We start from the raw sequence: 15,124 nt of genomic DNA on the forward strand, positions 1-15,124 counted from the left end.
TTGTGAAAAAAAGAAACCAATACGGCAACACTGGCTATGGCTGTCCAGTTATTTATAGAAAAATTGTTCCGTGCAACCAAATTGAGGTTAGTTATATGAAAGTTGTGTGATATAATAAAGATTTAGTGGCGATTATGTGGCGTCGGAATCGGATATACGCTATTAAGTCGTGAGTTCAATGATATAACATGTAATAAAATATAAAAGAACCAATATAATCGTTATTTGAATACTTTATTCTGAAAGTAACGTAAGTTAAAAAATTTGTTTGCCTTTAGATGTATTGTGAAAATTTAAAAAAAATTTTTTTACTCGACCAACTCATTAAAAAAATAATACAAATAAATGTATTCAAAGGATTAAAAGATGCGTAGATAGTGGTTTATGAGTTTATCTTGTACGTAAGGCAGTGAGATTTTCTGTCTGTTATGTTAGCAAGACAAAAAACTCTAAAATAGATAAGGTAAAAAATAACTTTATCTAACGACAGGGTAATGACCCGTAGCTAACATTCCTACAGATACTGTCATTGTACGACACCTACATATAAGTCAACATGAGATTCTAAATCGTATCTTCATAGTACCGCCAACTACTACCAAATTTTAGCTTGTAAATCCTGATAATTCATCTCAAATCTAGGAGAACGACCAACTACACTGTGGAATTTGTTAAGTTCTTGTTCGGATATATTTATGTTGTCTATTGACTCGACAGAAGATCTCAAATTTTATAAAATAATGACGTTGATTTGTTTTGATTTCAAGTAGTTAAATAACATGTTTTTCTTACACCACAGCGTGATATTTTATGGCAAGACTTCCTAAGTGCCTATTCGCGTTCTATAACAATTGTTAATTTTAAATTTAGGTGCGAATAAAGGTTATCCCGTTGAAAATATATTGTCTTTTTGTTAGACTATGTACCTACATACTTAAAATGGCAAATAAGGTGAAAATTTAATCTGATGGAAAGTAATAAGCGCCGTCTACAGACATGAGCAGCACAATGAACATTAGAAAATACACTGTGATGAGGAGGTTCCTCATGCTTAATTATTTCTTAGAGCGAAGATCTATATGCTTCAGTATCCAATAATTACTCTGTCAAATTTTAACATTCTAAGCAAAAGTACGCAGTCATAAGTACTTACTTACCCATGCAGATAAATAATATATGTGAACTCTCAGAAGACTACATTTGGTAATAAAAAGAATCTTGCTTCCACTTGCTATGAAAATTTGTGAGATCTCATGTTAAGTTTTTTGGTTTTCTAGTGATTTTCTTATGGAGCAACAGTAAACAGAGTATGTGATAATAGGGTTACAGTTTGGCCAATCCTTGTCATAGCCAATGACATAGTATTAATAGCTCTGGTTCACGCCATTTTTATAGTGTCCTGAGTGTAGTGTAACCAAACAAATGTGCATTAATAAAGAATTATTAAGAATTCAGCATCTAGTTCAGGGATTAAATATGAGAGCACAATTTGAATACAAGGTCCTGTTTCTTTGTTAGTGATTACTGTTAATTAATTGTTGATTGTTTATCTTAGAAATCATGTTGACTTAAGAGTAAAGTTGATTTAAGTCAACTTCGAATCCACGCCAATTATTAAAATAACAAAAGTAGTTTCAAGTGTAATTTTGTATGTCCATGTACCATATTCTAAAATCTTCGTATTATTTACTGGCTTTGTCGGTAAAAATGATCGCTGCTCACTTAAAAATTTGTTAAGTATTAAACTACAGAAATTTTTAAATTGTAAATGTGACAGAAAATGGATTAAAGAGAGGAAAAAGATTATGAGATCAGCAAAACTTTCTATGATTAAATTATTCTATTTGCAAGGTTCATGATTTTAATACGTGTAGAACGAAACGAATTCCGTAAACGATTTCGCGGTGATCATATTATAAAAATATTTAAATTTCATACCTTATACTCAAATCGTAAAACAACATGACCATTAAAACAATTATAGTGTAACAAACAAGTCATCAGATCCGCCACAACTTTCGATATTATCGCGATGAAAGTTCCGCCTCGTGTTGGTGTATGAATATGCTAAATGGACGCGCATATGTACATATGTGCATTTGCTAAAAGATGTTCAGTTGACGGTTATCGAGAGAGAGGCCTCTGAATCACCGAGTTCACTTTCTCGCGGCCCCCCTTACACGCATATGGGCGTAAAAGGTCGCTTTACCTGTCCCTTTATAATTTATAAATTATTTAACTTAGTTCTATCATATTATAGAAATGTGAAAGTTTATTAAGGCATTTGTTACTCAATCCCTCATAAACGACTTTACAATTTTAATTAAATTTAGTACACAGGTGGCGCATATCTTAGATATTTGTTAATAACTGTACCCGTGTAGAAAACCATATCCCCTTATTCATGAAAACGTCAAACCTCCTATAAACCTATTTTAGTTACACTGTTTTGTCTCTTTCTTTTACGCTTAATTGTCATTTTGATTTATAGTGATAAAATAATATTATAGATGTTTTATTTTTTGTGAATAACAGGGATTATTTAAACATGGATAATAGCACAAAAATAATGAAATGAAAAAAGGGAATACTGTGTTAGATCTTTGATGACCTTTGATCAGAGCAAATAACGAAAAGGTACAATATAAAGGTTACTATATGAAATTGCAGTATTATTGTCAACTTGTCACATAATAATCATAAGTAAATAAGAAAAGATAAACAACAAATAATAAAAAAAAAAATAGCTATATTATAAAGAATATGGACGGAATGAATATGACTTACCTTCTTTGGAAATCCTTTATAATTAAAGTAATATTTCAAGTAGACTGGTTTACTAAACCATCAGAACGTTTAATTTGCATGTATAGAATAAAACGGTTGAAATCAATTACAAAATGTATACAACACGTTCGTAAAAATATATAGAATGCAGAATGCGATTGATGTTGTAATCTTATTTGTTACACCTTATTTTAAAATTTTAGTTAGACCATGATATCTTATAGGATGTCATGGTCTAACTTCAAAGAATTAAGTCCAAATAAAAGTTTTAAAAAAATAATACTCTCAATACTTTTCTAAGTGTTAAGTGTATAACATAATAATCTTTAACAATAAACTGAATATTAGGAGTATTTATATATGCCATGCGTTTTTAATTATATACAAACTAATAATTATACATATAGCAAATATTTTACTCTATTAAATGTAGTTTTAAAAGTATATTTCAATAAATCCTTTAATATTTTTATTTTTAACTATAAAGTCTCGTACCGTTTTCTTGTAATTTAATCAAAAGACTGCCATTTTATATTAACTTAAACAACTATAAAGTATAAAATTCAGAATGTGAATGTAAATAAAAATATTTGATTTCATTAGATCGAAAGTATTAGTTTCGTTGCCACCTCATCGGATGTATACAGGATCTCGATGTCCTCAATTTGTTGTGTAACAAATATTTACATAAGCAACCATGCATGTTTTGTAAACAATTTACGGTCCAATAAAAATTTTATTAACGCTGCTTGCAAGAATTACCCTATAACTTATGGCAGAGACGTTTAGGACGCATTTACGTTACTGTACTTGTTTTGATTCATGACATTTGACATTAATGAACATTATTTTATTGTTTTAGGTAAGTCCTCTCTGCAATCTTTGCTGCGCCTAGGACACTGTATTCGTAAGTACTTATAGTGAATAATTAATATTTAATACAGTTTTCTCTATTTATAATTTATGTTGAAAATCAAATAAGTTTTTTTCTTTTTACCTGTATGCGAATTAATTATAATAGTGTTATTCGTATAGTGAAAGTTTATAATTTATTTATATATACTATTGCGAAAAATAGAACAAATATCAGTTTTCAAAATATAAATTTTCGTAAAATTCGTCTTTATAAATAACAAACAACAAAACAAATATAAAATTAAAAAATAATAAATTGATACCGTAACATTTTCTCATAAATAAAATCTTTTGATATAGACCTTTTAAAGATATCTATTAAAATATATTTAATTAGTTGTCATCACTTTTAATAAATAATATGAACAAAATTAATTGGGAAAATAAATATCTAATGTCTATTTGAACGTCTCTAAGAACGTTAAGAAAGTAAACAACGGCTCATTTAATTGTAAAGCAATTAGGGCTGCAAAGCTTTCCGGTGCATCGGCGACGCGTCGCGCGTCTGCGATAGTCGCGTGGCGCGAGAAGGCACTCCCACTCGACACTCGCTGCCGCGGCCGCTTCGCACTCATTCACTTTAGTTCTCTGCCGACTACTGCGGCGAGCGCACGCACGTTCTCGCTTGTACAACAGATGTTAGTGTACGATTACGATATCGCGACGCATTTCGGTCTTTTACCGTGACAGTGAACCGAACGTTTTCGAATATGGGTTAAACGCCCCCTTTGGCGTGATGAGTCCGGGCGAGCGTGTCGCCCTCGGGCGCCGCGAACCCGCTCGCCCTCAGTATGCCACCACCGCACCGGGATTCCCGCCACCCTACTATCCGCCCTATGGTGTGCCGCACCCGAATGCTTGGCTCGGTGCGCCCCTTATATCCATGGCCGGACGCGCACCACCACCTTCTCGGAATACTCCTGTGTCCAAACTAGCGATGCATGCACAAGGAGCACCCCTCATCATACAAAATAAACACGATCGAAGAAAGTACACCACCACACCGGAGCAGCGTAACCATCGGCCTGTTACTGGACACACTGAGCATGTTATTAGAGATCGTTGTGAAGCCTCTGAGGGAAACCGGCCTCGTAACCAACAACAACAAACACGTTCTTCGCGTAGTGTACGCAATAACAACACGGATGCGGTTAGTGTCGCGAGCGATGAGAGTTCCGGCTCGACAAATTCTGAAACAATGTTGCCCAGGATAATTAAACCGCGAAAGCGACGCAAAAAGGATAGGAAACCTAATAACATGACACCACATGATTTAAGCGCTGCTGGTTTGGATCTCGGTGAAGTAGAACATTGTTCGTTATCGGGAATTGCGTCTGCGCCGCATAGTATTTATGAGGATACTTATTGCCGTGAAATGTCTTTGCCGTATCGTTTGGACGTTAAAGTGACGGAATTTTCTGATCCAGTGCCAGAGACATACAGGGTTTCCGCGCTGGGAGAAGCTTTAGAAGCTACACGATTTGGTTTGGCGGAGGCCGCTTCGCCAGCCGAATCTGCTGTTAGTTCGTGTCAGTGTCGATATTGTGACCCTGTGGGGCAAATATGGGACGCTGATTCAATTGCAGATTTGCTCGACGAGAATTCTAGTGTGGATTTTGCTCCTACTAAATTGGAGGACTCTATGAAAGTTGTCGGGCCTTTAGGCAGACGAGGGGCAGATACTACATTACGGCGTAGCTGGAGTGATCCATCCTCTCGTGCCCCAGAACGACGCGAAGCTAACAGCAGTGATACTTATTCAGCACCTAACCTGTACTCTTTGTTCCCACCCACGAGAAGAACTAGCTCTCCGGAGCCACGTTCTCCACTTGCTTTGGAAATATCTTCGGAGATCGTCACTTCTATGAATGGACATCGCGATCTAGAAATTAAATTATTTTCGACCTCGCCTTCAGCAACGAACTCCGACCGCCGCTCCTTTTTTGCCGATAAAAGTGAAAGTGCTGTGAACAAATTTATAACTGCAAGCTACGATCATAAAGTGAACAGTGCGTTGAACAGTGACAAAGTTGAATCTTGTGTGAAAAAGGATGGCAAAAAATGTGAGGATGTATCGGAGGCGGGGTTCACGACGACTTTCGTTGCCGGCGAGCCTTCCCGAAATATTTGTGATTTAGCTTTAGTTACTGCCTGAAATCTTTGTGATCGAATTATCGATGTAATTAGTGAAAGCTTCGTTGTCGTTGAGTATTTCAGAGATCTCTAGGCTCGCCATTTGAGCTGGACTCAAATCGTCACAGCGAGGCACGCATAGAGCATATATTCATATAGCGATGCATTCAAATTCAGATCTCCGTATCAGTTTCCTGTAGATTCTAAATTTAATTTATTGTTAACAATAATGTTGGGAAGCTGACGGGGGACTTTATCTGGAGACAACATAATTCGCTGTTTATCAATTGTTTTGGTTGCGTAAAATCATGTAGGTTACCTGCAATAATGACACCATAAATATTAAATTAATATCTTGCTGTCATTCATGTAAACGTAGAAGGAAATCGTTGTAGATGGACCACTTAAGTAAGTGAATAGATTGTAGACAAGTATCTTGTGCAGTCGTCATATAACTCGGTGCGCGCAATTAGCGTTTCACACTACTGACACGGTTCTCGCGGCTGCGGCATCGACAGTGCAGTCACTATTGCGGTTTCCCGCGGTTTTCACCGCGCACGCCGTTCCGGGTGGCGCTTCGTGCGCGCGCGCACCGTTCTGTGGCTCTAATGACTTTTTTCATCACACTCTACTCATGGTTCACTTTTACCATAAAAGCGTATTTTACATATTTGTGGTTTACCAAATTGTAATGTTATTCTGTAATAAAATCCATCCAAATATTCGAATATAAAATAAAAAATTATTATCCATTGTTTGAATAGTCCTATACAATTCGATAGTTTAATTGACGAAATAATGCATGAAATCGCTGACGATTAAATTATAGATATATGCTGTTCTATTAACCGCGGGAAATATATGTAGTAGTGTTGTATATCGATATGTGTATGCATATAGTATAATATCGAGTCACACTACATCAATGTCAAATCACCAAGTTATCGTCATTATAAATCCGTCCTCATACATCATCGTTATCAGGTGGACACTTTCAGAATACATCAATTTTATTACGCACTTCATTATTTCACAACGATAGAACGTAACCATAACCAAAATCCATTAATATTTTTATTTCACGTATTGTCATTCGAAGCGATAAAACTACGGTTATTTCCTTGCACGTTGCGTGACTAACGTCAGTAAGTTGTAATCGTATTTCTGTATAATCGTTATCATTGCATAAGAGTCGCATTGTTGAATGTTCGATAGAATTCTCTTAATGCATTTTAGGTTCACATCGTGGTTTGAACATGCTTTGTTCCACGGTCATTCACTTTATGTATGTAGATAGAGATATAAAGAAATGAAATTTCTTTAAATTTTGTCGTTATTGAATTATTATCTCGAATGGAACATTACACTGCTAATTTACGAATCTTTTTGTTACTAGTCAGCGCGATGCAAGTGTGAAGTTATATTTGTATTTGTTGTGTAAAAAAGCCGGTATAGTCACGTTGCTGACATAACGAAATAACAATGTAGTTACTTTTTTTTTTTCAATTTCAGTCGCGTAATTAAATATAAACTTACATGTTTTTAATTCAACCGTCGCAGTACATACTACAATAAGGTTATATATTAACTTTATTTCATTGATAAACAGCGAATTGAAACTTTACGGTACGTCTCACTGTCTAACTTTTTTGTTTAAGCAAGGGTCCAACAATGTAAGTGATACCAGATAAAGTTCCATAATGTAGATAATGTGAATATAACTAAGTTATTCATGGACTGTAAACTCGTACGCAGTCTCTATCGTTGGGTTTTACACTCTACGGGCTATTTTGATGTTTTCCTTTTTTATTTTTATGCTGTGTTTGCTTATATTGGTCGGCGCGTGCGTGGGACGACATGATAAATCGGTTCTTGCTTTACTTATTTTTTTTTCTCTGTGACATGTGCAGCGTAGACGAGGAGTTATTATCTGTTTTCAATTCAGATTTTACCGTGCATTAGTGGGTCTATGTCAATTGATATATTTATCGACTTTACAATTATCTCTTTGGGATTGAATTTCTTTGAAGTTGGGCCTCCTTCGATTTATATATACTTTTTTTTATCTAAAAGGAAGAGGGCAATAGCTTCTTTTTGTTATTTGTTACATTGTTAATGTACGTTGACTATCGAAAATGAAGGTTTTTATATTTATAACCCAATGACCGTAGAATCGGAAACAAAGTCGATTGAATTAATAATGTTCTCGTCCAATGTTGTACCTGTAATTGTATTGGGATTTCGAAAGGGCGTGGCGCCAATCGTGGTTGTAAAACTCAACGATACAACCTCACTATATTATAAACAAAGTAGGCTATGTTTTATAATTACTTATTGAGTGAATGCATTTTATAAATAAAAACATAGGTTTAACATTTGTTTGTGTATGTCGTGAGACATGAGTTACACGTTCGCACACTATTTTTATATAATAAATACCATGTCCTTGTATCGGAGTTGTTTTATTTTGCTTTGATTTATGTAAATCGCCATGTCGAGGCTTGCCGGTGCTCGTTTAAACACACTTTCCGTCTATTTATTCATACAATCTATATAGAGTTTTTAATATTCATTATAACAATTTTCCTAACGTATCCAATCTTGATTTTAATATAATTTTTTTATTTAAAATATCACATGTGGCTAACATAAAACAAACTTCTCTTAAGAGCGTTATATCGAAGTCTGGTAACATATATGTTATCTGTCAATTTTCAGAATCGATTAGTTATGAATGATTATTCAAACAAAAAAATGATATTGCTCTGAAATGTTAATTGTAAAGTCAAATTGCACATTAATATATCACTAGCATCTTATTAAACATTTCATGTATAGCATTGAAGTTACTAAATATTTTTTATCATCAAATTATAGTGTGAACAAATGAAAATCTCATTACATGATCAAAATTGATGATTAGTTCACTATAAGGGCACTTTTTAAATTATCATTGATAAATACGAGAATATGTAAAGTTGAAGAAGTGTTTTTAAAATTTGATAAGCATACGTATGTGCATACCGGTGTAAACCTACCTATGACTAACTAACTAGCTTTTACCCGTACTTCGTTAGCGTGACCGGGGTGTGTTCACTGACCGGGATAAACCGTTAAGAGGTAATAAACAAATTCACTTTCACTCTTGTAATATTAAATAAGGGTTTAAACATGACAAACATTGCTGTACTTATAAATTCCAAAGTTGGTTCTTTTGAAGGACTTCTCGGCCTTTTTGATTTAATGTTTTATACGAATGAAAGATCTTGTTTAAATTGCATTGCATACTTATTTCGAGCTTTATGAAATATTGTGTTCCATCGTTGGGCAATAACCTGTTATCATTATACATACAGACTGACTAGAAATAGATGCAGTTTGAAATCCTAGGTTGTTTTAATGTGTTTATTAAGAGTAGAATAAACAGCCGCAATTGTGTATTTTCTAGTTTACACCATCTACCTTATGGGGTAGGCACAAAAAACTACGAAAAGGATATCCTTACATACAAAATATAAGGCTTTCCTGTGGTTTATGCGACATCGCTTCCATAAGAAGAGAAGTTAAAGTTTTTATCTATTTTACACGACAGGGCAAGCACAGAAAATTTAGTGCCGAAGGTATCATGCTCTTGTTTCGCCATACTAATACCTATTATATATGGACACGTTTATTTTACTGAAATAGGCGTTACATTGTGTAAGTTCATATCACTGGTTTAGTGATTAAAATGATTTTGTTTAATTTCACTACTAATGATGATGAATGGTGATAATCAACACTCGAAGATTATCACCATTCATCATCATGAAAAAATGTCATTCGCAGTTTGGGTGCCGAACGGTTAATATTAGGCTCTACCTAACAATTTTCTTGAATGATCTCTCGTTTAGAGGTGAAACATGTGTCGCAAAACATGCATGGATAAAATGGCAGTCAGGGATTAAGAGCTAATATGGAAGGTTGTAGAAGTTCTGGAAGTAATGATGATGGCCAATCTTCAAGTCTTGGCAGTCACACACATACTAATGGTAGCGGAATAAAACAAAATAATTTTAATCAAATAACCATGGACATTTGTGTTATCATGCTTAAATGTTTAAATGAATTTAAATGAAATTTGTTACAGTTATAAATGAATCATAAACACATATGCAGTCATGGACAGTTTGACTACTTTTATAATTTTTTTAAACCACTTCAAAAAGAAGGGAGATTCAATTTATTTGTTTTGAGTGTGTGTTAATTAATATCTACGTTAAATTTGAAGTCATTTTGATAATTTCATTACGATCATCTACTCTTATTTGAGTGTTCATTAATTTTGTCTTGATTGAAGTAGCTTTTTTATCTACAATTATTTTTCGTTTTCTCTTTCGTGTTATTTTTATTTTCTCACCAAGTTGACTCTAATGATTAGAAAGTAATTAAAGTCTCTTTATTAAAATATTTATTTCATCCTTGAAAGACCGACATTGCCAATACATATTTATAGGACCATTAAAACTTTTACGATCTTTCAAATGATTTACTAATTAAGAGATGTTCGTCAATGATATAAAAAAAAATGCTTTAAAAAGCGGACGGCTTTGCCCGTGTATATTAGGATAATAGTATGTGTTCTTCTACTTCTTTAATTTTTGTTTATGTATGCTCGTAATTGCTGCCTAGTAGATAGAACATCATTTTATTGTCTTAGCCTAGAGTGTTCTATTACAGTCTAAAAAAATTTGGAGAGGAGCGCGTTCTAAATTGTCAATCGTTTAGAGTATCCCAAATCCGTTGGATGGACCCTTTAGGGGGGAAAGGGATTGTTAGTAATAGAGACTGAGAATCCCATTGCTAGCAATATACCCAACCAGGTCGACCTCCTCGCGGTTCTCCCTGGAAACTATCATGGTTAATTTCTGATGAATTCATCAGGATGAGTTAACTGGCCTGTTTTTATTCTCATCTATCACCATTCACTGGTGCTCCGCCAGCGTATCCTGTTAGCGCAGGGTTACCATACCATTTTCACCCATAAAAAAAATCCGTTGGACCACGGGTTATTTACTCTTTTGTGGTTGTATGCTGTAGTCCACGTTCCGATTTTTCAGTTTTTCTATGGTCATCAAGAAAAAATACGTCTGTTGTAACTTCATAACTGTGAAAAACTGTAAAAACATTGTATTTATCTATGTCCAAAAGCTTTTTGGCTTAATCTTCAACTTTGTAATGCAAACGGGAATTATATTTACGTTACAATTTTGTAATGACTATAGTCGACCTATATTTTCAATAGACTTCATTAATTAAAGAGGGCCTTACAAATTCTATTACCTTTGTTCTTATGTCTATGTTACATGATATCGTCGACACTGTCAATTGATTTTTACTTTTATTTTTACAGTGTTACTGTTTTTTGTGTGTGTGTACGTAACGTGACGTTTTCACTAATGCGGACCCGATTTTTGTAAATATTTTTACAATCGCTAACGTTTATTAATATTATTACAGCCGAGGCGGTTTTATGCAGTAAAATCATATTGTTCATGGTTAATTTATATCAACTTGTTTGCCATTCTCATATTGTGTTAAAATATACATTGTACATTGTATGTAAAGTTCTCGATACGTGCTCGTCTCGATTTTAAATTTCAATACCTAATAATGTTTTTTTTTTTTTCTAAAAAGTCACCAGCAAGTTCTTTGTAACTATGAGTCAAAACGTTTTGGACGTATTGAACGTATTTGAAAATTTAGCGTGTTGTTTTGTAAACACCATGAAGTCGTTTGCGTAACAGGCGAACGCGACTTTCCATTGTGATAGAACAGCTGTTCGTTCGTTACGCATACACCATTGTGTACTTGTTTACAGCGACATTGGGTGCTCGGGTGCACGACGCAAATGGCCAGCGATTTGCGTTTTTGTCGATCCCCAGACAAATTGGTAATTGAGAATAGATATAGCAAAATTAAATTAATTTCATTTAGAATTTAATATCGATGAGATTCCAGCTTTATGGAAACTAGTAAGCAGAGAGGAAAGTTTCATTTTTGGCAGATCAATGTACAGCTAAAATTATTTAATCTGCATTTAGAAACATGTAATTTTTGAGGTTCGATATATTGCGTAAATAAGCATATAATAATTTAGATAAGTAAAATCTTTTCTATATTCTCCAAGAAATAAGATGAAACCAAGTAAAAAATATGATAGAATGAAATGACTACACTAAAATCAATATAAATTATAATGCAACTAAATGCAAGTGTATCAAAAATCAGAATATATCAAAATTTCGAAAGATCTAACTCTGAAAACATCAGAATTTCTATGTCCTAGAACACCTATGACTCATCATAATGTACAATTATTGAACTATATTGCAGAAGATGTGCCCATCTCAGTTCTCAGGTATTGCCAAAATATGTGACATTTTGTCATCAGCACCAGTATACGAGTATCTCATATTGTTCACAATTCTACAACTAGTACTTACAGTTTTCCCTCAAGCGACTTGGCTTGTTTGATATTGTTTTATTAGTTTGTTACAAACAATAAATTATGACAGTGATAATTTATAATCGCGTACAAACGCTCCCTGCTCATAATTTACACCATTATTTGTCTTATAAAAATATTTGCGGTGTTTTCTTATGTACCCGTTCTTCAGTCTGTTTGCAGTCGCAAGGACGCAGTGGTCAATGTCATGACGAATGTTTTCCTTCGCATTTTTATTACTGTTTCACGAAACTGCGCAACTGCCACGTTTTATTACTTTCTGTTATTTTTCTATACACGAACTTTACAGTCTTGTTTATGAATTTCAAAAACTGCACCAAGTACAATTTTGAACTTGGTTTATTATATATGCGATTTTCAGTGTTTTTCCTTTTTCTTACGTCGTTTTAACATTTTAATTTTATCTGTTTGTATGTTGTTGAATGTTTTGGGAATTAGACTTACACTTTGGGTTATTGAATTAGACCCTCGATCCAAATCTGGTATAATAAATATACTTTATTCGATATCAATAGTATGGTTATTCATGACACTTTTTGTGTAAGTCAAACGATATATGTCCCTTATACTGTTATCGTTATATTTACATCTTTCTATTTGTTTCATTTTAATTTCTCATATGAATTCATACTAATCGAACAAAGTCGCAGACATTTATTATCTCACGATATGTTTAATGCATACGATATGCAGAATGTATGTTTTTCCTCATAAACCACACATTTATTGTAATACAATTTATCAACGTAATAAAATATTGTTAGATGTTAAAATTTAGCCCTTATGTCAAAGTTACTAAGTTCATTTTCATTTTACTAATACAGGAGCAATTTTCCTTCCTGAAACTATAATCTGCCCCTCAAATATATAAGGCGAGAGATGTTTCCTCGTCTACCACAGTAAGGCCAAGGTTAAAAGATTATTATATTACCTACACTGAAGTTAAATTATGTATTGTCTACGTCTCAATACGGGTATTTCACTACTTCTACTTCTATACAAACAGTGATTTTTCTATTGTCAATTAATCTTAGGGACAAATTTTTAGAAATATTCGAGTATGAAAACAACTTTTGTCCATTTCATCCTGCATATTCCCGATTGGTATCGTGTGGATACGTGCAATTAGAATGATTAATGTTTTAGTTCCCTACAGAGCACTTTTTGAAAAATCATTTAGAATTGATAAAAATTTACAAACAATGCAGATAATATGGATTACTTTTAAGTAGATCAGATCTTAACAGATAGATTTTCTCTTTCATAACTAATCCATATAAACATCTTGTATCTAAAGTTCTGTCAGGATTATATCTTAAACCGCAAACCTGAATGTAGGTGTGCCGATAAGTAGAGCTAAATCGTGAGCTTTATACGTTCAAGATAATCCTGATAGACTTTGTCTATGTTTACTATTAGGTCTAATGATCAAAGGCCATAAATTTACGTGGTCTAACTCATGAGAGGGTATATTTTATACAAATGGTAATTAAGTATACTGTCCGTCTGAGGGTAAGCGGCGATTGCAGTCGGAACATCGTCATTTTATAGCAGATTGTAATCGAAATCATTAGAAATTTTGTAAAAAGATCATGTACGAGGGATACAATTGTCTTCTCGAAGCAAGGTAGGTTGAGAACGACAATTTAAGTGTTTTTAGTCATCTTTTGTTCAATCTTTGACAAAGAATGTTCAGTTTTCCTTCTTTAACGACCCGTTGACGTCTCACTGTTGGACAAGAGTCTCCCAAAAAAGGAGGACATAACCTGAAATATATAGTAAGTTTTTTTTAATGGATGAAAATGGAATGGGAAATCCCGTCTCCGTAATCAGTATACGCCGGCGGAGAACCAGTGATAATAAGTAGTGAGGATGAAGGTAGGTCAGTTAGTCCATCGTGAAGAATTCAACAAGAATTAACTACGATGGTTTCCAGGGTTAACCGTGTGGAGGTCGATCTAATAGGGTAATTTGCTAGCAATGTGACTATTAGACTCCATTACTAACAATCCCTTTTCCTCCCTATATAGAAAGTAATAATGCTTACCAGGCGGCTTGGTAGAGTTTTATTTGGATTTTACTAATGCTATTACATCAGTGCAAAAAAGCAGTCGAAAAAGTACATTTAGTTATCACTTATGAGACTCTATGTCTACTACTCTTCTGAGGATGTCTCCTCTTAATATCAAAAGTATCTAGGCTGTTTTTATTGCGCTTTATAGCCTATATTGTTGCATGTAATATTGCCTACCAACTTAATGTACCTAGTAGACATTTTTTTAATGTTTAGTTCGTTTATGACATACTACTTTTAGATTCAACAGTACAACTGTAAGGCACTGACAGTTTTATGTTGTTACACTCGCTACACGTAATTTCGTGGGTTACAAGGCATTACTGCCAACAGAATAATAAAACGTCGACTCGTTACAACACTGCGGCAACGTGTGTTGTCTTATAAATGTCATATTGCTGGTTATTACGTTTATAAACATAATCTCCACTTCAAATACAACGGTATGCGACTATATCCCTTCTAATTTTAAAATGTATCGTTAAATTTTGTGAAACTTAACGACATATAAAATTCTTTCTTTTTTTAAGACACATATTAAACTTTTACTTACATTTTGTTAATCATACATGTTTATGTTCAAAGATACTAAAGAATTTTAAGGGTGAGAGCTACATGCTATTTTTTTTTATTTTGATTTAAGTCAAATTGAAACCCCGTTGTTTAGTAACTTGGAAAGGCAAAGAAACTGACGGCCATCCTGGTAT

The 15,124-nt window shown here is 33.8% G+C and overlaps 2 protein-coding genes across 3 annotated transcripts in view; both read left to right on the top strand.

Annotated features, from left to right (window-relative positions):
• The window catches only part of LOC113518894 (CCR4-NOT transcription complex subunit 6), a 207,452-nt gene that overhangs the window by 39,388 nt on the left and 152,940 nt on the right, over nt 1–15,124 (top strand). The window lies entirely within an intron of this gene.
• LOC113518893 (uncharacterized) lies at nt 4,235–8,286 on the top strand. Its single transcript, XM_026903917.3, has one exon. The coding sequence runs from the start codon at nt 4,439–4,441 to the stop codon at nt 5,855–5,857; it is 1,419 nt and encodes a 472-aa protein (XP_026759718.2). The 5' UTR covers nt 4,235–4,438; the 3' UTR covers nt 5,858–8,286.

This window comes from Galleria mellonella, unplaced genomic scaffold (assembly GCF_026898425.1).
Source record: "Galleria mellonella isolate WM207_F2 unplaced genomic scaffold, CSIRO_AGI_GalMel_v1 utg44, whole genome shotgun sequence".
NCBI lineage: Eukaryota > Metazoa > Arthropoda > Insecta > Lepidoptera > Pyralidae > Galleria > Galleria mellonella.

What these genes read in the sequence shown, in the direction of transcription:
- LOC113518893 (XM_026903917.3), top strand. Translation starts at nt 4,439, where the DNA reads ATGAGTCCGGGCGAGCGTGTCGCCCTCGGGCGCCGCGAACCCGCTCGC.